Source organism: Neopelma chrysocephalum, unplaced genomic scaffold (assembly GCF_003984885.1).
Source record: "Neopelma chrysocephalum unplaced genomic scaffold, ASM398488v2 Primary Assembly neopelma1_59, whole genome shotgun sequence".
Lineage (NCBI taxonomy): Eukaryota > Metazoa > Chordata > Aves > Passeriformes > Pipridae > Neopelma > Neopelma chrysocephalum.
The window spans coordinates 24,595,053-24,618,646 of NW_020897714.1; the positions used below are offsets into that span (position 1 = coordinate 24,595,053).

Consider the following 23,594-nt stretch of genomic DNA (forward strand, 5'->3'; position numbering starts at 1 on the left):
CTATTATCTGCATTTTCAAATAGATACTCAAGCAAAGCTTTACTACTCCGAGTACTTCCAGAGTAGGCTGGAAAGTTCCTGATGAGTAAGTTGGAAAAAAAGTAGCAGAAAAGGGATAAAAATATGAACGGTTAGTTTTTTTGAGGAACAGCATCATAGCACCACCAAACTACTGGGGGTTGAGGGACCAGAATGTGCAGGCACCGAAGTTTCTCCAGTGATCCGGTATTGTGCTCAACTCTGAATTTATGGTAAATATAAAACACAAACACAATTACCAAGTTCCCTGCTGTGTCCATTTAAACACAGCTAAGTGTAGGTGTGGATTCGTGTTTAAAGAAACAAGCCACAGGAGAGGAGGCACAGCAGGACCCGCAGCCACATGGCACATTTAATTCCAAGGGAAGAACACCTGACTTCTACATGCAGATTAACAAAGAAATAAATTAATAAAACCAAGTATATGTACTGGCTTCTTTAGTTAAGATCATTACTTACACCATTATGGACATCTGTTAAGGGACTCCCACAAAACCTCCTATGAGCCTGATCAGGAAGAGTGCCAAACCACAGCATGTGGGAACATGGTCCCGTTTTAGGTTGGGATGAGAGTTCGGTTTCAGCATTACTCAGGGCTCGGGTCTTCATAGCAGTTGAGTGAAAAGCAGCTGTTAAAGCCAGGCCTGTGAGAAGGATGAGAAGCACGCTCTGCAGAACCACACTGGAAAGAGTGGAATAAAGCATATGGAAGAACTAGCCCAGATCAAGTCAAAGTAAGTTTATTCAAATGAGATCAGTTTGGACACAACCAGATTGAAAACCATTCTCCATCTGAGCACCTTGAGGAAATACACAGAACCAAAAATCCAGGATGACGACAACAACAACAATCCCAAAGCCACAGGCTCGCCTCCCTAATTGCGGGTGGCCTCAAAGCACCACCCTGCACTTGGATACAGCGGCTGGGCCGCCTGTGCTTGCGGTGCTCGCATCACATCTGACACTTATCCAGAGGGGACAGAACTGTTTACAGGAAGCCATTTGTTACAGGGGCCGGCCTCTCCTCCCCCCGACCCTGGCGACGTCCCTTTCCCACCCCACCTTTCATCAGCAGCTTATCTACTGCCCAGACGGCCAAAAAGCTCATGCAGGTTGGAATTTGAAACCAGAGATTCTCAGACGCCATGGCTGGGGCAAACGGTGCCGCCATCAATTTTAGAACTAAATTTCAGGGAGTTTTCATTCTATTTGTACAGGGGCTAATGAGTAGCTTGGGATGTGAACACTAACCCCAGGGCATAATTCTGAGAACAGGATGATAGATTCTCAGTCTCCTGCTCTAATTATACAGGCAAAAATTGGAATCGGAATGAGAAGAAACGAGAACAGGATTCAGGTCCCACATCAGCTTAATGGCATCATTTTCCCAAGCAGTAAAATTTTTTGAGGGTTAGCAAAAAGATGCAAGAATCACCTCCACCAAGAGAGAAAGAAAGACTCCCAAAAAACATACAAAATGGGGCAACTGAGTTTCACATTAAGCAAAGCTGCACAGAGACATCACTGCAGAAGCAGCAATCACCAAGCAACTGTTCAATACTCTAAAACCGTAAGGCACTAATGATGTTCCTCTCATTACAATCAACATATGACTAAAAATTGACATTCATCAATTAAAAAATAAAATAAAATCACTGCACAAGTCAAAAAGGCAACTGTTGCCCTTTAAAAAGTTTCAAATTCTCAGCTCGAAGAATTTTGCTGCCCCCCATCCCAGCATTGCTGACTAGTTGGACATGGTGTTTGGTCAGAAGTTCTGCAGGTTAACACATACCTATTACAATGAAACATCCAAGGCATAAGCAGAAAACAATTTGTTGAGAACTTACTCGGTGACCCCTTTAACATCACCAACAAATGTCAGAGGTGTCAGTCGGTCACCCTACCCACGGCAGCACTGCAAAGCACTCCAACACCACCACACTAAGTGCAGCCACATGTTTTTAGTGCTGACTTGCCTCTACCATTCCCTTCAAGATACATGACTCAAGCTTTCAAACCCTGGAGCTTGAGGTCCCCTACGCAGCTATAGGCAGAGTAGCATAGGGGAACACAGCAGCAGTTGTTCATAAATGCTATTCCATGAGCACACTTCAGTCCCTGTCTGGAAGTCTATGTCCAAGAGCAGCCAGGTCCCTTAAATTCCTTTAATTCCATTCTGGTCCTTCTTTGCTAGAGATGAGCAATTGCCCAAGAAGTATGAAGTCAGTAACATCAGTTTCCTTCAGAGGGTCACCTGAAAGACCCATTTTGGTCAGTAATGATCAGGTTCAATAAACAAAGCTGTAGTGAAAGTGTCCCATTACTGAACCCTGAAGCCATTCAAGTATCCTTTAGACACAAAGGATCTATTAAGGCTTATTTCAGAGATCATAGTAAAGTATTGCACACTATTTGTCTGCTTAAATAGTTAAAAAAAATGAAATCTCATTTCTCAGAGATTAGTAATAGTATTAAAAAATGCTAAAAACAAATATAGATGTGACTTCTCCATGTGACTCTACTAGAATATGTAACAATTAATAGCTAGGGATAGCAGAGGTCCATCTGTGCACAGATTTAGCAACAGCAGTTTTTAAACAACAGGACAGTGTAAATTCCAAGTAATTACTTTTGCCCTTTCTAAAAGCTTAAGTGATCGTAAATTTAGCCTACCCATGAACTGCACTGGATGATTTCACCAGCACAACAGAGCATCAGAATTCATTGCAAGACAGCCTCTCGAAAACCGTCAGTTTTAAACAGCTGACCTTTGGTCAGCACATCCAGAAATAAATACGAAAGGGTATAGCAGTGAGACCACCTATCAGAAGAATCAAGTGTGGCTGCTGGCATGGAAGAGTCTGGGACAATCTGTCAGTCCCGTGGATTGTCTGGCTTAGGTCAGCAGCTCCATGACGCAGGCGGTCTCAGGATGGGTATTCAGTACTTCACTACTGAGCTCGCCAAAGGCGAGTCAATCCAGTCTTGTGGAGCCATTTTGAATTAGTCCAGACCTGGAGGATGTAAGAAACAAGTCTCCCACAGTTTTGATTAGAGTTCCAGCTGTCAGTTCCATACAATAGTCCTTCCAGAGGCAAGCAGAAGTCACTCTGCCAGCATTCGCAGGCGCCGCTCATGCAGAAGCAACCTGATCTCCCTCACTATCAGTGGTGAAATGAACAGGATTGTTGAACTTGTCTGTGAAAAGAAGCATATCCAGGACAATTAGCACAGAGAAACCAGAGCTGCAGCCCCATGCCCCAACACGCATCCAAGGCCACCCCAAAAAGACACAGGCTAAGAGAAGCAATGACAAAATGACACAGTGGACTGAAGGACTGAGCTTGCAGGAAAGCTCATACAATTTCAGCTGTCACGATCATCTTGTCATAAAGATGAGCTCTTCAGCTCCTCAGTGGCCTTCCTCCTCGCCACCTCTGCTGTTTACCAAAGTAGCCTTTTCCTTTGTGAGCACAGATGCAAAGACAATTCCTGGCACTTCCGGCAGGGAAGACCAAGTGAATTGTGCAGCATTCACCACTGTGGAGATGTTAAGGAGGTCAGGGCCTGAACAGAATTCTCCCCCAGGGGCGTACCAGGGCAAGGCATTTTCATCTTAGTTTTCAGATCCTCATCACTCCCTCCAATAATCTTCAAGGGCTAACAAGCAGCTTAACTTCAGCTCTCTGAAAATATTAGGAACTACGTATTATGGAGACGAACAAGGGAACTCTCCTGCCTTGGAAGTCAGTCAGGTGGTATGAGCTTTAGGAAACGCATACAGGTATTTTTAGGCAAGTATTTTTGTGTCTCTGCCACAAGCTCAGTTCCTCTTGGGTAAAATGACTTTTAAGGATCCCAAAAGACAACAGTTGATTTAGACACCCTGAGGCAAAGCCACACCACAGACCACATTGAGAACAGCATCAGAGGTCACAGGTGCTGCAGAGACAGAGTCCGTCCCTAAGTCACAACTTTCAGGTTCTCACAAAAACTTTCTGTTGCAAATTGAACTTTGATAATCAATTTTTAAAAAAGATTATTTCTTACCATTAGAATGAAGAAATAGAAAACCCACATCCACCCCAGGTTCTCCTGGATCAAAGACACTAGATACTAAATAGAAATAAAAAAAAAATCATTCAAAGTGGGAAGATAAGGATGACTTTCAGGCATGACACTTTCATTTTCTAGAATTTGTGGGCTGTTAGCACACCACACAGAGCTGATCACAAAGCCTTCCAGCTGATCTTTTCCTATCAGAAGAGATGACTCAGGAGAGCAGCCTTTTTCTGTATAAAACCCACAGTGTTAGTACAGCAGACACCATCCTGAAGCTTTACAGTAACTCAGAGCAGCGTAAAGACAGAACTGAACTACAGTTTCAAAGGGTGACAAATTGACTCTGCTGAATACAAGGTTTTTGCACAGAACACTGGGACATAAGTGGATGTAAGTACTCTCAGAAGAACTAAAAGCTCTAGAATGGCTTATAAATTACACAGGACACATTTTCAAGAGCTGTACAACCACTGACTACTTAACCCTCCATCATAGGCAAGACACTTGAGACTACAGTCTGTTCTGAACTGCACCCTGGTTCAACAAGGCTGCACAGGCCACACAGGGAAATATATTCCCTATTAGCAGATTTATATTCAGATGCTGCACAAGGGCCTCCCTTCTTCACTACTGGGTATATCAGCACAGAACAGGATCTGAATTTCTAACACGTTCATTGTGCGTTTGCTGTTATTCACACACCCCCGGAATGACATCATGGTTGTCTCCACTGGAATAAACGCAGTGCTGGAATGGGAGGCAGGTGGAATTTTTCAGAACTAGAGACCCAATTTTTATGATGACGTAAGTCTGAATGGTATGTGTGTGGGAAGACAGAAACACTGGAGACGACGCAAGAAGAACAGTGAGTGTAACAGTGCACTTATGTATGTCCACAAAGCACTTGTAGTTTTCCATGTTTAAAGGATCTAAGCAGCATTTATCCTATAAAACAGAGACTGAACAACTGTATTTATCAGGCAATCAATGGCAAGTACAAACCCAAATCCCTTTCTAGAAAAGAAACTCGCATGCCTTGCCTGCATCCTTGGTATTTTACCATCACTAGAGGATGCCTGGAATAGAACTGGCTCTGATCTTTCTGCTAAATCCTCCCCAAAGCACCACTGTGTTCTTCCACATAGCTAACACTTGTATGTGAGAAGAAAGAACATCCCCAGTGGGCACACTGTCAGCTTCCTTCTCTGCAACAGTCTAGTCCTCAGACCTCTGGCAGCATACTGACTATTGAAGCAAGTAGTGCTGGATTTACAGGGCGTAAAACACATCCACAGACACAGAGAGGAACCACAAATAAGAGTAAATTTTAAATTACTTCATAAACACTGTAACATTCATAATAGGCATTCCAATTTTACTCAGTTGTACAGGTAAACTTTTCTGTAAGCAAACGTTTTGCTATCATCTTTAAACAAAAAATCCCAAACAAATGTCAAAATATTTTATTTTCACTCTTTGAAAAGCTGACCTTTAATTGCTTTTTGGAGTTCAGGGTATGAAAGTCTCCAAAATTCCTTTGAATTATGAAAGTGCCATAACACTGGCATATGAATACTTAGTTTAGTTCTTAATTAAATTGCTTCCACTGGAAACCTTGATAAAACAGACAGGTTCCCTTGGTTGGATCCTAAATAAGTAATTATTTAAAAAAAAAAACCCAACCCTCTCTCCCTCTCCCCACACAACTTTGGATTGAGGAATGCACTAACATCTCTTAACCACAACAGACTCTTTGCTTCCTTCCCCAGACCTTAATTTTCCTTTGGTAGCCTCACCTGGCCCACTGCAGCACCAATACTGCCAGTTCCATCCACAATTCCTGTGACTGTTGCCAGAGCCTCACTGCTGCCTTTCACCAGATCCTGGCGCCCCAGGTCAGCAGAAATTGCAGAACTGATCATGTTAGAAGGGCCTCCGATGAAAAATCCTGAGAGTGACAAGAAAACAGCCTTGGTGCAAAACAAACACTCTAATTCTCAACAGAGCATCTTCAAAACACAAACTTCCTACCATGCAAAGCTCAGGAAAAGAATTAAGTCTAAGGACAGTGCTCACAGACTAACTGCAGGTGAAGCATACGGTCATGGAACACCCTGCACAGCTGGCGTACCCACACAGAAACTGCCAAAAAGAACATTTTCACTGCTTTGGACTAGTACATCCCCATGCTACAGTCTCAGTCTCTAAGGGTTCACGGAAGAGATGGAAGGCAAAAAAACCCCACAAGAACAGGACAGGGAGTTCCAAAGTAGGAGTGTTTGGAAAGAAAGGCTCTATTCATGCAGGCTAATCTTAATTCCATAACACGGCACAGTATGTCTGGTAGCACAAAAACCTTGTGACCTCTCACAGTACACAAAGTATTTCAGGTTCTGACAAACGCCCTCAAATTTGAGCTGCAGCTCATGACTCTGCCATATATCCACTTCCTCAGATACCAGATCACTGCTAGGTATTTTACCATAAATCTGTCTCCATCATACTGCGCCAAGGCAGATCCCCTCAGCTCCAAGCCATTATTCTATACCTCCCTCTGTAAAGCAGTTTTCCTAGAGCTGTTTTCCAAAGATAACAGAAACTGGGCCCCAGCTTTCACTCTTTCTGCAAAACCAGCAGAGATCACAGCACACACAAACACCTTTTACCACCACCTGGCTGGTGTTATTGATTGTTCTGCAATGGATACAGATGTCTACTAGCATAACAGCAGCTTTTGATAAGATACCTGTAATTGCCATGATCACAGCATTGATAGGTTTGCTGTTTGGAGAACCTGCAAGAGAAAGAACAGGTGAGTGTAAATAAAAGAAATGAACTTGAGAAAATCGTTCACTTCAGTTCAGAAAGAAGCATGGACACATCTACTTCGAACTGCCTGGTCAGTTTGCTACACAGTGACAACAATAACTTCTGTTTGACCAGAGACTTCTACAGAGATGAGTCTTACCGCAAAGGCATTAAGAGGTCAAAGACCCAGAAGTTTCCTGAGAGCACTTTACAGTAGAAAAATCATCTTTGCCACTAAAATTTTGTGGCCTACTTCAACATCAGATTTGCCTGGCTCTGTATTTCAGCCTATGTTATGCCTCTTTCTGTGACACACAGCTTGCATTTACTCTCCTTCCTCTATCTCTCTGGGGAAGTCAGACTAAGCTCAAACTCTCTCACCATAAAAGTATTTAGCACTTGAATCAGCCCTTCCACTCATTCTGAATTTTCCAAAACACTTTTTTAAATACAGATATTATACCTGGAGGTAGTGATCCAGCAACTGCCTAAACAATGCTGCACATTAAAGTAAAAAAAATGCAAAACCCCATATCCCAATTCCTCCTTACAAAGCCATGTTTGAGCATCTACAGGTTTCATTTGTATTTCCATCAGCAGCTGGCTTTCCATTACAGTCCCCTAGTGCTTTTCAGATGCTGTTTTCCCTGATATCTCACTGTCAGGCATTACCTGAATTCCTTAATCACCTCAGCTTAGGTGAGTTACCACACGTAAGGCAAGTTGCAGCCCTCTTCACGTATTTCCCAAGCCATTGTAATTATTACATGCAACACACTATGGGCACAAAAAGGTTTCTTGGTTTGGCCAATGGAAATAGAATTATCACACTGCAGGAACTGGATCACCTGTCTGAGATTTCTGTATCTGGCCGGACAGTAGTGCATTTTGAGTTAAGCACAAGGCATGTGAGGCTCTGGCTAGAAAATTCAAACTTCATCAGCAATAATTTCATATTTACTTCTAATTCACTTTTGAAAGCAATGACTTAGCACAAGAGCCTACAAAAACTCCATTGAACTCCACCAAACCCACTCATTGCTACTCAGTGGTCCCGACTTACTGACCTTACTGCAAGACCATCTGAGTAAGCCCACGTGCTTCCAAAAGGCACACCGTACTTTTCCTGTCCAACTCCAGCACCTGTTCACAGATCTCAAAGTGCTTTACAGAAGCCTGTCTGTATCACCACCCCACTTTGGAGGAAGACATAAAGAAGTGAAATGACATCCCAGTGAGTTCAATCACTCTGGTACCACAGGATGCTCTGTCTGAACACACAAAACCATCACTCTTAGAAGTTCTTCATGGAGGTTTCATAGAAATTACATCTTCCTGACTCCTTATGCTCTGTTTTCCTGACAGACTCCATTCAATAATGAAACACCAAGAACTATATCTATTACAAAAGAGGTAGAAACTCTCCAATTTCACCATTTATAGAAGTGTTAGAGGTGAAGTCTAAGAGCTTCTTTTGCCCTGTGTAGTGTATATATACCCCAGCACAGATCTGTCCCTAGATTCTCTTTCCTCTTACTATAGGGAAGCACCTGAGATTTCCTGCTTTGCCAGTTATGGTGTTGACACAATGACAGTGCTAAAACATTGACACTGGAGAAGGATCAGTACTGTAATTCACCAGTATAGGGAAATTCAACCACTCAGCTAATTCTTTTCCACCTCATTAACCAGAGAACAGATTTCTTTCTGTGCAGTGCCACACTTCAGCAAAATAAACCAAAAGGCACCATTCTGATCCAGAAGCAGTTTCAAGGCCAGAAAACATAATTAGAACAGGCTGTGCTCTGGTTCTCTCTAAGATGTACTGAATGAACCTCTTATCACTGCGCAGCGCAAGCATACTCACGGCTGTATCCGAATAGAGAGCCTACAGCAAAAAGCAGGCTAATTGCTAGCACTGGGGCTCTCTTCTGTAGCACATCAGAAATCAAGCCCTGGATAGTCCCACCTGCAAAAAAACAAAACAAAACAAAACAAAAAAATCACTGTCAGGTTCAGGATGCCGACACCTTAAACAAAACTCATTTCACTGAGGGCAGTGGGCTCTTGCCTTCTCACCAATACACATTCTCTCTAATATCCTGAAAACTAAGTCTCCTGGCCTTACTGCCCCAGACAAAAAGACAACTGATAAAGCAGGGAAAACTACCTATGCTGCTTTCCTGGGAAAAGCCTGCTTTTTCTGGCACGCAACTAGCCAATGCTCCCACTTTTCTTTTTCTTCCCCTATAGGACCATCACAGCTCTAGGACCACCACAACTCTGGATTAAGCAAGTTTAACATTGTGGCTGGGTCCTTCAACTGAAAGTGTAAGAAAAGGCTGTTTTTTCTCACAGGAAAAGCACAATCACACAGGGGCCTCATACTTCCTGCTGTTTCACCTACTTAGGGTAGGTGCAACTGATTCCAACAACTGCCAAAGGCCAACAAAAATCACTTTATGTATCACTGCTACCTCTGTAGGAACTGCTCTGCTGGTAAAAACTAGAATGCTGAGAAGGCCTAACGTAGAAAAGGCCACAGAGGCAAAATTACTGACCTTGAACAGGCCCAAACAAGGATGGCTATTCTAGGAAGCTAACTGGACAAGGTAATAAAGCAAGAAACTGAGCACAGAAGAGTGAAAGTCTAAACACATATACAGTATCTTCTTTATTCTGGAGGAACAGGGTAAGATTTTGCAGCCAGCAGAAACAAGTGCAATTACATTTTATTTCTGAACATAACACAGTTGGTCCCTGCTCTGCCAAGATCTGTGCTGAGTCTGTCCTTAAAAACACAGGACAGAAGGGACAGTTCAGAACTCAGTAAGTCCAGATCTAAATATCCCTCAAGGGTACTTGTCGGAAAGAAAGTAGCAAGCAGGGGCATCATTTTGTACACAGCACTTTTTGAGAAGTCCTAGTCAGTAAAGGAAAATGCCAGCTGGGGGTAATGTTCAAGAGTATGATAGTGCCCTTTAATTATATGTTAACTCTTTAGGGGGTCACATACTCTGTGTTTAAGAAAAAAAAAAGGCCTAGCAGCCACATACATATCTAGAATTTTTACGTATTCAGTGAACAGCTGGATCCCACCGAACACGACTGCTCTGACTGCATTTGCTGTCTTTCACTTTCAAATGCTAGCAGGGCAACTGCAGAAGGATGTCATTACTTGCTCACTCACCTATGATTCCTCCCACATCATACCAGATTGAGAGCTGGTCAGCTTCTGCTTCTTTCCATCCAAAGTTGTTGCTGAGGTAGAAGGGCAGCCAGAAGAAGAATGAGTAATTCACCAGTTTCAAGCAGGCATAGGCCAAAGAGTACTGGAACAAAAAGAGGGCCAGCGAGCAGTTAGCACTTGAGAAATGCAAACAGTGTTTGATTCTTCTTCACATAAAGCTCTGGATCCAGCTAAAGCTTTCAGAGGGAAGTGCTTCTGCATTTCATGTAAGAAGACAGCATTATGAAAGCTTAATGCTGAACATCAAAGGGAACCCAGGAATACAAAAATCACTGTCAAGAAGGATTTTTTTTTTTCGCTGAACGCAATGGGTTAAAACACTTTCAGTGTAACTTTGAGAAGAAATGATACCAGGTTTCAAAAATGAAGAAAATTTAATTCACCTTCTCAAGAGAAGGGAGCCAAGCTCGTGACATGAAACAAGCTTGAGATTTAGTCATCTGTGCATCATGCTAAGAAAAGTTATGTGAAGTAGTTCCTCTGTACTATCTTGTGCTGCTCAGAAGACTCATCTGCTTACAGCACCAGAAGAGAAAGCTTCGTTCATGATCCCCAGGCAAGTATTCCAGGACAAGATGAAAGTTTGGCCAAAGTTAAGCACATGCTTCCAAACCCAACAGCTGAAACAACCTCCTGCTTTTGGCTGCTGGGCTCAATTTCTCCTTCGGTCCTTGGTCTCTCACCAATCTGACATAGTGTCCTGATTTGGCTGGGCACTAATCTGACATCAGATAAAACTCACAGACTCAGAGGTGTTCAGGTTGCTGGATTAGGGTGCAGAACATGTCCTCAAAATCTGACGTACAAAACCAGCCACCTCAGCTGCTGTTATTCTCTTTTGTTCCAGCCAATGAAAAAAGTCAGACATCAACTAATGCAGATGCCACCCTAAGAAATTTTGCATAAGGCACTTAGCCACGTTAGGAAGGAACTCAAAATGGGTTTGCTTTCTTTTGCCATCCCTCAACCAACAGGTCTTAACAACAGAACCGTCATTGTCCCGCACTCAAAACACTGACAATGCACCCGTCCCTTCTAGATTTTCTGTTGCCTCAATCACGACAGCCAACTGCTTTACTCATTAAGGATGCCTGACAACACTACCCATTCTGCTTCGTGACCAAATCCAGACAGCTCACACTGTACTGCTGAGCCAACCACCCTGCCCCCTTTCTTGTACTGGTTCTAGCACTCAGGGGAGCCACAGCCCACTGCTGCAGAAAGTTAATATTGTTTTTTAGTGACAGGTTAATTTTTTAGCTGAATCAAATCCATGAATTGGGCAATACTGCTGATGCAGAAGTACAAGTTTTCACACAAGGGACAGGAGAAGGATATGTTGGAAACTGCATCACCAGGCCTTGCTTCCAGCTGTTTATAAAAAGCCTGCATACTTTGCCAGATGTTACATCATGCAGATTCAGGCTTTTCAGGCCAGCTTTCTGCTTTAAGGCAACTCAAAAACTCCAAACCTCAATATCAGCACCACAGAGCTCTGTGTGATGCTCAGGTAACAGTGAGAATCCCACTCCTCAGGGCAAATATCTATCTTACCAAAAAAGCATCCTACAGCAACTTTTGCTCATGGCCTCCCTTCCAAATCCACAGCAGAACGTGCAGGATCTCTGCTGCCCTTTGTTGGCTCATTACATGCCCTCCATGAAGCAGGGGCCCGATGGGAAGAGCAACACACAACCAATGTACCCGGACAGTATTATAATCCATCTGCACAAGGACAACAGGCCCAACCTCAAGATGTTAACAGGATAAAAAGTCAGATGTCAACAACTACATATGGTCAACATACCAACAATGACATCAACAAAGGCTAACAGCACAAAAAGTCAGCTTTATGTTTAACAGGTAAGTCAGCCTTCACTCAAGAATCTGTGTCCTCACCAGTACTACTCCAGGAAGGCAACAAGCTTGGAAAAATCCAATGGCCTTTGGCTGGTTGCCAGTGTCAGTTGCTTGAATAGAGTAATTTCGGTCATCATCATCTGCATCATCACCGCCCATTAAAGGTCTGTTGGCATCTTCTTCCACAACGATATCTTCATCTGCTCCAAGCTCAGGGAGGCCTAAGTTTTACAAGGGATAAGCAACAGGAAAAACGGACCACAGCCTGTTCACCCTCTCCCCATTCTAAAGCTATGCTCACTTCTTTTAAGTAATTCTACCTTCCAGCAATTCCCTTGCTCTCCCATACCTCCATCCTCCTTTGGCTTAGAAACTCTTCTAGATGGTGTTCTGCAGTGCCGCCAGTTTCTACCCTTTGTCTTCTAGCGCTCTTGAAAGTATTGTCTGATCCTGGCGTCGGCTTTGTCTGTTCTGAGTGTCTGGCCATTAGTTGGAAGACACAACAAATTAGTGCATTTCCCCCCTTATTTAGTGGTTGGGATTCTCAGACCTGGCTCCTGGATACCACTTCCCTTGACTGTGGAGGCTGAGCGTACTCAGCTGCTGCCTGTTAATGCCTCCGCTGGAGTGGAAGGCCTGGAAACTGCACTGTGCTTCCTGGGATGCAGAGCACTCTTATGAGCACTCTTTATGGTAGCGTTAATGCTACGAACTTCATAGCCTTTGCAGGCAACTGGGAAACCTTCTCCATGGCCCTGTCAAAGCCCAAACATTCTTCTGTTTTCCTGTTACACTTTGACTTGCCTACCACCTTCTCAGAAAAGGACCGCATCCAACCCTGGAGCTATTTAACTGGCTGCGGGAGACCTACTTTCCCTTCCTACTGCATGGTTAAGGCCTGCCATATTTTTCTCCTACAATAGCCAGTTATCAGTTTGTCTGCAGCTTCTTTAGGTGAAGAAAAACTGATAATTAGGCACATCCAAATGGAGATGTTAGAGCCAGGCTATTTTATGTTGCTTTAAAAAAAAATATCCAGACTCTATACACAGGATGCATGGTGGCACTTAGTGTGATCTGGGCGAGTAAAGCATTTGCTCCATTAAATACACTTAAGTGCAACACCATTTTGTAAGAGCCCTGAGGATAAGTACTGTCAGAATGAGCAGTGCTTTTAGTAGTACTACGTGGAAAGCTGCAGACCTGCTTTCCATGAGGGGACTGAAACAGTACAGCTCTCTTCTACTTACCCACTTCCTTCGGTGACGTCAGGAGCCCGAAGAACACAATGACTCCTCCAGCAAACTGTACCGAGGCAGTCACCAAGAAAGCATACTGAGGAGAAATAAATAAAAGATTCTTTTTCAAAGCACTTTCAGTCACACAGGCTTCCCTGACTAATGAGGGTTTCTTTTTACATTCCAACCTTGTTAGAGAGCAAACGTAGCTACGACAACACAGATTGCATCCATAAAACTTGGAAACGAGTGATCTCTGCGTCTCCTGAACAGATTTGGCCCTATCTAGGCTGAAAGACCACACTGAAACAGCTGTTTTAGTGTACTGAGGCAACAGCAGTGAGGAAGGAGCTGACCAAACACAACCAGAATTCCAGCTATATTGGAAGGACTGCTCAAAGGAGGATCAAACACCAAATTCAGACCAGGTTGTTCAGAGCTTTGTTCAATCAGGTCTTGAAATCCTCCAGGCTCTGTCCCCTTGTTCCAATGCTTAACATACTTCACAGCAAAATAGTTTTCTGAACATCCAGTTGGAATTATCCCCACTTCATTTTACACCCACTGCTTTTTCCCTCTCTCACGGCGCAACCCGGGAAAAAGTCTGGATCTGATTTCTCAACAATCTTCCCAGAGGCTTTGGAAGGCTGCTATTGGTACCCTAAGCCTCCTCATCTCCAGAATGACATGTTCAGCTCTGCCAGCCTGTCCCCACAGGTCACACGCTGTGAGATGTGCTGGTTCACTTGCACTCCCTGGACTCAAGCCCCTGCCTGCCACAGGCAACACAGCGCGTGCCTGGCCTCTTCCCAGTGACAGCAGCTGTGTCTCCAGTTAAGTGAGAACCTGTGATGGATGACTCTGAAGAACACTTTAAGCCACGCAAATCAGAAGAGGGTATACTGTGACACTAGAGCTCTTCAATAACATCAGTCCCATTTACAGGGAAGTCTCAGGCTTGTTTCTCCCAACTGGGAAGAGTCAAGAAGGAACCGCCTTTCAATTCTGCCTGCTGCTTGCCTCCACAGAATTCAGGAAGATGACATTGGACACATGAGCCTGTTATCTCCCAAAGACAAGATAAGAAACTAGTGTTTCATAACCCAATCAGACATGCAGGCGTAGCTAGAAGCCAGACAGTAATACCTACCTCATAGCCATATTTGAGAACACAGGATGCAAGGAATGCCCCAAGGATATTTCCCACAGATGCACAGGCACTCCAGAGTCCAAACACAAAACCTCTCCTGAAGAAGGGGAAAAACAAAATTTGAAACCAGCAATGTGAGGACAGATGACATTAGGAACAAGACAAACATAAAACATTAAAGTGAACTTTAACTTATGAATCAAGTTACAGTATTTTCGCAATCCACTTCAAGGAGACTCGAAGTTCATTTAAAACAAAATGCATAACAACTTGGGGGTACCACATGTATGTTCTATTCTGAAACATCTGTGTTACAGCAGAGGTGAGCTGGCAACAAGGTTACAAGCTATGGCTAGAGCTCATCTGCAATGTCCCAAAGTGATAGAGTTGAACCTACAATGAGTCAGTTTCCATTTGATCTCTCTAGTGGTAAGGAGACAGAAACAGTTTTCCAATGGTATGAAAATTCAAATTCAGTCACTCTGCACTATGGGATTTTTGAAGTTTGAATCTGTGCTTTTAACACACACACAAAAAAAGACAAAAAAGGATATAATGTAACAAGTAAGGCATATTTCATCCCACCCAACTTTAATTATGATCTAACAGCTGGCCTTCCTGGTTTGAGAATTTCAGCTCAATCTGTTACTCAGCAGGTCATGTGAGTCACTAAAGAAAACTTATACTTACCCAGCTTTTCCAAACCAATTTCCCATGACAGCAACCACGCAGGGCCAGCCAGTGGACTGCAGCAAGCCATTCACAACCCAGAGACAGCAGTAGAACCACTTGTTGTAGAAATGCAGCCATTCTGTGAGTGTGCCAAAGAAGAATACCTACAGAGGAGGGGGGGGCGAAACAGAGAAGAAACCCTCAGGCTACCGCTGAAAGCCAGGCAGGAGTGGGGGCCTAAAAAAAGCAACAGCCTTTCAGGGAGCAGGTCCCATGCAGGGGCCAGGCCAGAGGCCAGTCTGGCATTGTTTGAGACACAGTGCAGAGCGAAGAGCACCCTCTGCTGAGCCACCACAGCTCCAGCTTCAGAGCCCAAACAGCTCCAGAGACAAATGTGCTGTCAGGGCACTTCCTCTCCAAAAGACTTTTGTCTTCCTAAACAGCACAGTTACAACAGGAGAGGAGAAGAAAGAGACAAATACTCTTGGTAACAACACTAAAAATACAGTAGCCTCTTGATCTGCCCTTGTACTGACATCCGATTCCTTGAGGCTCTATGCAAACACAGAACCCTCAGTAGTCATTTATCTTCGCAAAATTTAACACAAATACTACAGCCAGGTCTCAAATTACTAAGAGCTCTAACCCAAACTAGCCAAAATAAACACACGTTGTGGGACACTGTGCTTGATGCACATTTGTGGTCATGTGTTTGCAGAGTGCAATAGGCCATAGTGGGGTTTGTAGCCAACCGGGTAAATCAAACACACTCCACACATCTTAGCATTACTTTAACAACCAGAAAACCACCATGAGATAAAACTGATTCACATTTATCTGCAATGTCTTGAAGCTGAAATACCCTTTTGTTTTAAGGAAACATTCTTTTTTGACACATACCCTCCTAGCAATTATAAAATAAGTAAATGAATGCTTGTTATTGTTAGCATGTCCTTTAAAGAACAAAGATTGTGTTTGAAAGCAAAGGCCTAAAAAACAACAACACATGTGGGCTAAGAAGTTAAGTTATATTAGAAAACAGTCCTCCAAAGTCCAAATACACCAATCTTGAACAAAAGCTGTTCATTAAGTCTCTAGACAGTGCCCCAGAGTTAAGAATTTCCTTCTGACACAGTATCCAGAAATAGATATTTCAGGAAGAGGTGAGTCATCCAGAGTAGGTCTGTGCTTCAGACAATGCAGTACATGCATCCAGAACCAAGTTTTACCCACAGGCTTTGAGACCACTGAGGTACAGCTACAGCTCATGAACAGATTCACACAGAAACAGAGCCTCTTATCCCCTAAAGTAAAACCCTACCCAGAAAGCCTAAGAGAGATTTTTAAATCCCCCTACTATGTCCCAACTTACCACCAGAGCAGAGGAACACATGCCAAAAGACAAAACCCAGCGTAAATTCAGGCGATCCCCAACTATGCCACTGACAAAGAGACCCTAAGAACAAAACACAGCATTAAACAAAGCCAGAAGATTTGCACCTGATATCTGTAAGAATTAAAATTATGTAGAAGGGTCAAACTAATCCAAATGTTGCTGTTATACCAACTTACAGTTTGATTCTAACCACTTTTTCTGCCACCAAAGAAATCCTGCTCATAGCTGTTCATTACACTTCCTGTTTAAAAAATTCATCTGAGAACTCTTGGATAGACAGAACTAGTCCTCCCACCCCCTAGTAACAGGTGTGTAAGAAATTCTGAAGTGATAGTATTTCTCTTGTGATTGTTAAAAAGCATCTTCACGTGGGTGACAGGCATGGGCAGAACTAACAGAAGTTGAAGGAAAAAAAATATGCCTCTGAGCTAAGCTTTTTAATGTGGGTGTGATCTTCCCATTAAGATTCAACCAAAGCTTAGCAGCTTGCATTAGTTTTACTCACCATAGCATAGGAAAACAAAAAGATAGTGTCCAATGTCCCCAGGAAGAGAGTTGCTTCTTCTGCATTTGGAAATAACTGGCTGCTGTTCCAGAGCTACAGAGAGAAAATTTTAACAGGTAAACAGGAAGAGGTGGAGCTCATCCTACTCTATTTCAATGGAAACCCCAACTCTGAAGCAGAATAGCATCTGACCCCAGCAACCTCTCATTCCTCCAACACTTTAATTATCAAATCAGGAACAATTCTGGTATTATATACTGAAGAAAACGTCCACTCCCAACTTTGTTTCACTTCTAAAAAACAAGCAAACAAACCACCAGCAAGAAATGCTTGTTCAACCTGGATCAAGGCAAACAACTGGCAAAGCAAACCCTACTTCAAACAAGCACGCAATGTTAGACAGCTTCTTACTCTAAAACACTGATGAGCATCTTAATGAATAATACAATAAAGGCATATTCTGTTTTATGTGCAGCATCTCTTCTGTACTTATCTTGCTGTCTTCACTAAATGAATAATTCCCTTAAAGTATTTGTGGCAGCAGCCATAATAAGAAATGACAGACCACAAACAGAAAAGAAAGAACACAAAAGGAACAAGGGGAAGAAAAAGACTGGTTGGAAACTATTTACAACAAACTCCAGTCACTAATGTTGTTAGTTTTTGTGCTTACCCAGAGTTTCATTTTATTTTCAATATGATCAAAAAAAGGGAAAAAAAGACTTGACTGTCCCCAAAGAAAGATTAGTGACATCAGCTGAAAATAGCAAGCTTTGAGGATAATTTAAAGAATGGAGTTAATCAAAACAAAGTTTTCTTCCCTTCTCACAATGCCCCCATTAGAAAACAAACCAACCCAATCCAAACCTGACCTATGGATGTGCCTAACTCAAATGTCATCAGTTTTAGTTTGATTCTACCTCTCCAGGAGAACATTCTGTACAGACAACACTAATTACACATCCACTTAGTTTAAAAGATGTAACCTAAATTGATACCTAAAGGACTCGTCTGACTACTTTTCTTGATCAGATACATGCACCTCAACATTCAGCAAGCACTAAATCATCTATATATTAAAAAAAAAAAAATCAAAACAGCTTCCAAGACATACTGGTTGTTTGAATGTCAGTTAAAGAACTAAATATAAACACCTTGTGTTTCAATTTGGCATCCCTGAGATGCTCACTCCTTTTAGACACACTATAAAATCCTCAACACAATTCAGGCACAATTTACAGTTTACACTTATCACAAAAAGTCAGCATTTATCATCCTCCTGTCAAACATTCAAATAACTGATGATTTCTAATACAAACACTTGAGCAATCAGCTTAGAACCCTCTGCTCCAACAGATCTCATGCCCTATGACCATGCTGTTAATGTATGATTTCTTCCACTTCTCAAAAGCATCAGGACAAAGCATTACTAAACACAAGAATGGCTCTAAAAACACCACAGGTAGGAGCCAGGAGGTAGTTCTTGCATTCCCCTTTGTGAGAACCAAGCAGTATGCAACTTCCTTTCCTGCAGGCAAACACTGCCAAACCTCTCACTGCTTTCACTGAGTCTAGGATTTTACAGACAAGGGGTACTGGATGTTCAGCACTTTTGGAAATCAGACCTTTTAGATGTAAAATAAAATGTCATCCTTCCTATCAACTTAGGACAAGCAGCTAGCCCTCTCAGATAGCTTTCTTCTCTCCTAGTTTGGCTATTATTTTAACAGGGGGGTAGCAGCACCACTGTCATAGAGAAAGCACAGCCAGGATTTCATAGAACTCTCTGGAAGCCCATTAACTGCTTCAGTTTATTGCCTCCAACAGTTCCGAGGAAGGGTCCCTCTTTCCCCCTCCTTCATGTTGCTGCCTATTATAGACTCTGCTGGGGTCCTCATTTCCATTGGAACACTGTAACTTCCTGAGGAGTTGCTCTCTGGGGACCACTAGGAAAGATTTCACCATCACCTGATGATCCATAAAACTACAATGCAAACACCTGAAGTTTCTGCTCCCATTCCGAGAAGTGTTCCCGACAGACACCTAAAGGGGCCTCTCGGGCACCACAAGTTCACAAGTTCCAGCACACTGGAAGTTACCCATCTTTCTTTGCACTTCCCTATCCCTTGTGTCCTTACCTCATAAGGCCGGAGCTCTGGGGCCGTGCTGTTAAGGCAGGAAGGAGTCCATTGGCTGGAAATGCTGACTTTGACATTACTGAATGTCTTTCTGGAAGCATGGAGCAGGGAATAACTGCCAGAAAACACACAAGACACAGGTTGGCCAGATCTTCTCTGGAGGTCAAGTGGGAAAGGATGGGGTATCAAATACAGATACACACTGTCCAGCAGGCAGCATAGCAGAGGACTGGCAGTTTTGGAGATAGCAGTCAGCAGTGGGAACCCCCAAATTATGGGAAGACAGGGATTTCATCCTTCTGCAACAGACTGCTCTTGGCTTGGCACAGCCAGCCTCACCTTTGGTGGCTGGATTCCCCAGGGATATAACACCCTTACCTCTATAACTGCATGAGTCCCAGACTGATTGGCTCTATGAGCTTATAAATTAGTTTTCAAGGCTCACAGCCAAACATTAAGACTATTTCCCTACCTCCATTCTTATTCTATGATATGCTCTCACTTCCCTAAATTCAGTGAGATGAACACCTCTCTGTGCAGAGATACACTCAACCTACCTGAAGAAGGTCAGCAGGAACACAACAATATGATGGTGAGTGCAACGGGACACAAGGCCTCCGTTTGCAGGCTGCCTCCGTAAGCTTCCAGGCAAAGCCATGTTCCTGGCAGCCCTACCTTTGCTCCTGCCTTGGCCACAAGGGCTGGATGGCGATTAGGTCATTTTTCTTCTCACTTAAACAGAAGAAGGTGGGAAGGGAGGAGAAAAGCAAATATACTTGAATTAAAACACATGTATAAAGTACAGTTTTGTTCCCCAAACAGCTGGAATTCAGAAGAAACAACTCCACACCATTCCTTCCCCATTTGTTTCACACCACATCCCATCACTTGTACATTCCTTAACATCTTCTATGCCTAAACGTGCCTTTTTATCCCCATTCTCTCAGTACCCTTATGGTCATCTCCCAACCCACTTCTTTTTTGTTTCTCCCCTAGCACATACCTCTTCAGTGCCCATCACCAAAAAGGTTCCCCCTGGATCTACCAATTCCCAGCATTCCCACATAAAAAACTATTCTGCACCATTTACACACATGATGAACTACAGTGTGGTCATAAATAAGACAGTGTTCCACTGCTACCTGGCTGGCCATAGACTGGTGATGAAGTCATGAGAGCAGCATTTGGCTGCTGGTGAAGAATGGTTTGGGATCTAACTGCCTTGTTAAGATGTTGTTGAAAGAATATAGCCAAGAGTGGACTTGCACAGATAGAAAAAGGAAAGTAACCGTGAGGACAGTGCTGAAATCCAACAGCTAGATTCCCTGCCTATTTATTCTCAAGCCCAACATTACAGCTCCATCTGTCACTAACTCATTAGTACAGTACATGGCAAGTCATACCTTCCTGTAGGGCATGGGTGACATCTGCCCCAACTTCTACATAACCAGAAATTATCAGTACTGAGGGAAGGCTATGATGATAGACACAAAGTTTCTTCAAGCTAGTTCATGTCACACTACTACACTCCCTGAGCTGTGCCGGCATGGCCAAGGGACCATTTCTGCTAACTTGAGATTGGCAAACAGCCCCACTGGGCAGCGAGGTGGTGAATCTCTCCCCACAGTTGCCTTTTGTTTCCTTAGTAGAGACTGTTTTCAGCCAACTTCCCTACCACAGATCAAAAAGCAGCTACACAAAGGCTTATGTCCATGTGACAGACAGAGCAGTGCAGAGAGAGAGATGCTGCACACCAACGCTGCTGCCGAAGGCAGAGCTCAATCCTGTCAGCGCTCACCGGGACAAATCCACTGGTGGGAACTGCATTTGCAGAAGATGTGCAAACAACACTCATTCTGAAAGCTGAGGAGAGGTAAAATAAAGCACCATACCTGTTCCCCCAAAGGAACTGAAACTGAACTGGTTCCCCTGAGCACTGAAATAAGACAGAAGATAGTGCCTTTGTATTCTTCTGTATCCATGGGTGTTTTTTGTAATTATTTGCAAACCTGACAGAAGACTTTTCAAGTTCAGCTTCATAACCTCACTTGGAGAAATTAGAAGTCACTGCCCAGACACAGTCTCATCCAAATTTTTGCTGCTGAAAATGCTGTATTTCACAGAGACTTTCTGCTCTTCCTTCTAATAGCTTTTAAAGGTTTCATTAAGACATCTTTCACTGCAGGAAGCCTTTGTTTCCTGTTCTCTAAATGATGATGTGAGCCTGACTGACAAAAGGATAACAGCTACTACTGGAGACATGAACCATCATGGAAACTGAAACCACATCTGACCTCCAAAACAGAGTGAGGCATGGAGATCCTCTGAGTAATATGGATCCAGCTGAGATCACTCTGAGACACTGGAGTCATGTTTAACCTACACCACACCTGAATGCCTCCATTCTGATCCAAGACAAATACAGCAAGTCTGTACAAGACCTGCCTCTACACAGCCCAGGTGCATTTGAGCCACACTCCCACTGCTCCAGCTAGCACAGAGCACCTTGGTGTGCCAGCACCTCCTTGTAGGGACATGCTTCTAGATTGCTTGGGTTTGCACAGAGGAAGAAAAAAAGCACCTACAGCTGGAGCTGTGGGAAGGCAAGGCTAGCCCAGGAAGAGGCAACTTCACAAGTAGTCTTGATGTCTTGATACTACCCTCCCCCTGAGGTCTCAGACCATTTCTCAGCACCAGTAAATGAAAACTCAGCACCCACACAAGTACCACACAGTGCTACTCCCTTTCAAGCAGTGGTAACACTGCTCAGGGCTGCATGCCATACACAAGCTGCATGAAGAAGAGAAGGGAAGCCAAGGCACTCCAATTTCCCAGCACCACGGTCCTTATGGGCCTGTGAACCACACGGTCTGTTGGTCAAACACAAGAGCTCGTTCTTCTTTCTTGCCTCTCCCTCCCCTCCCACCAGGGAACAGCAGGTTACAGAGCACTCCTGAGGAAAGCAAACCACTGCCAGTTGTGCAACACTGCAGGGAAAAGTTCCTTCCTCGGGTAATCAGTTTGCAGCCCAGAGCACAAGATTTACTACTTGCTTCATGTCAACAGATGTAAACATAGATCTTATTTGTCCAAGATACTGAGTCTTTTTAAAGCTAAGACCTAGTTTGACCTTAAAGTCACCTATTGTTCTACAGCATTTATTATTGAAACGATCTGTTTCTCAGCGCTTCTCAGTTTCAGCTAGCTTTCTAGAAGACCTTCTGGCATAGGACACTTTCACAGTATAGAGATGACTGTGAAAGATTTTGTTTTCCCTTTTTCTTCATCCTATCCCTTCTATATTCAAAACTGGCATTCTCCCTAGGCTAGAAATGCATGCAACCAGGAGGTTAATCCTCAAAAATTAGTCTTCTAATTATTCTGAGAACACCGCAGTAAGTTTGTAGTGGAGGGGAAGCAAAAACTAGGCAGCAGGATAACCCACAGAACTCAAGGCAGTGAAGCATAAGCCTTTAAGAAAGGAAGAGGAGCACTTTTAGGGTATTAAGACTACCCTGTCTAACTGTTTTGCACTATTTATCTTCAGCTAGCCAATATTTTGAATAAGCTTCTGTTAAGCTTTCACCCTTACTTGTTAAGCTTCCTCCTTAGTTCTCTTATCCCTTCACTTAAAGTCATAATAAGACACCTTAAGTTCAAAACAAACTTCCTTAATACTACCTTGTCGTCCCCCAAAGCTGGCAGGAAAGACTAGCATTCACGTTCCTGGGACCTAAAGTGCAAAACAAACGGATTTTTTTCTTAAAAATTAAATAAAATAAATAAATAAATAAATAAATAAACACAAACTAACAAAACCTCCTACTCTTACTCCATCTTTCCACACTGACAGAAGCACGGCAGCACAAACCCAAACCCATACAGGGCCCTCCGCCGCCAGCACAAACAGACCGTCCGCCACCCCGGAGCCCCAGTCGGACGCGGTCTGGGGAGAACAGGGGCTGCCCGAGCACCGGGAGGATGCGGGCACCATCCGACTGCCGGGCCCCCCCAGTAGCGCATCTGCAGCGGCGGCAGCGCCCGGAGCCCGGCAGCGCATCCCCCGCGCTCGGCTCGGCCCCGCCGCTGGAGCTGCGGGCTGGGAGGACGCGGCTCCTCCCGCCTCGGTCCCCGCGCAGGTGGCGGAGCGGCCACGTCCTCGGCGGGGCGAGGAGCGGAGCCGAGCGGGCAGGGCAGGGCACGCACCGGCTCCGCCACCGCCGCTACCCCGCCGCGGCATCCCATCCCCCCACATCCCATCCCCCCACATCCCATCCCATCCCATTCCATTCCATCGCACCGCCCCGGGGAGCTCCCGCCGCCCGCCCGGCCCCGCGTACCGCGCCCGGCGCCCAGCGCTGCCGAAGGAAGTCGGCGGGAGGGAGGCGGCCCTTCCGGGCGGTCCCGCGGAGCGGCGGGAGCTGTAGTCCGGCCCCGGCCGCTGCCGAGGGGCCCTGCCCACCTCCCGTCCGG

General features: G+C 44.1%; 1 protein-coding gene across 1 annotated transcript; it reads right to left on the reverse strand.

Moving 5' to 3' along the window:
- Nucleotides 1–763: 763 nt before the first annotated feature.
- On the reverse strand, nt 764–23,594 carry SLC37A3 (solute carrier family 37 member 3). The gene is made up of 15 exons (XM_027680542.1): nt 23,462–23,594; nt 19,679–19,853; nt 19,122–19,236; nt 16,984–17,076; nt 16,455–16,538; nt 15,101–15,246; nt 14,411–14,507; nt 13,273–13,357; nt 12,062–12,243; nt 10,103–10,244; nt 8,780–8,881; nt 6,851–6,898; nt 5,901–6,052; nt 4,093–4,158; nt 764–3,240 (listed from the first exon to the last, which is right to left on the reverse strand). The coding sequence occupies exons 2-15, from the start codon at nt 19,777–19,779 to the stop codon at nt 3,148–3,150; spliced, it is 1,506 nt and encodes a 501-aa protein (XP_027536343.1). The 5' UTR covers nt 19,780–19,853; nt 23,462–23,594; the 3' UTR covers nt 764–3,147.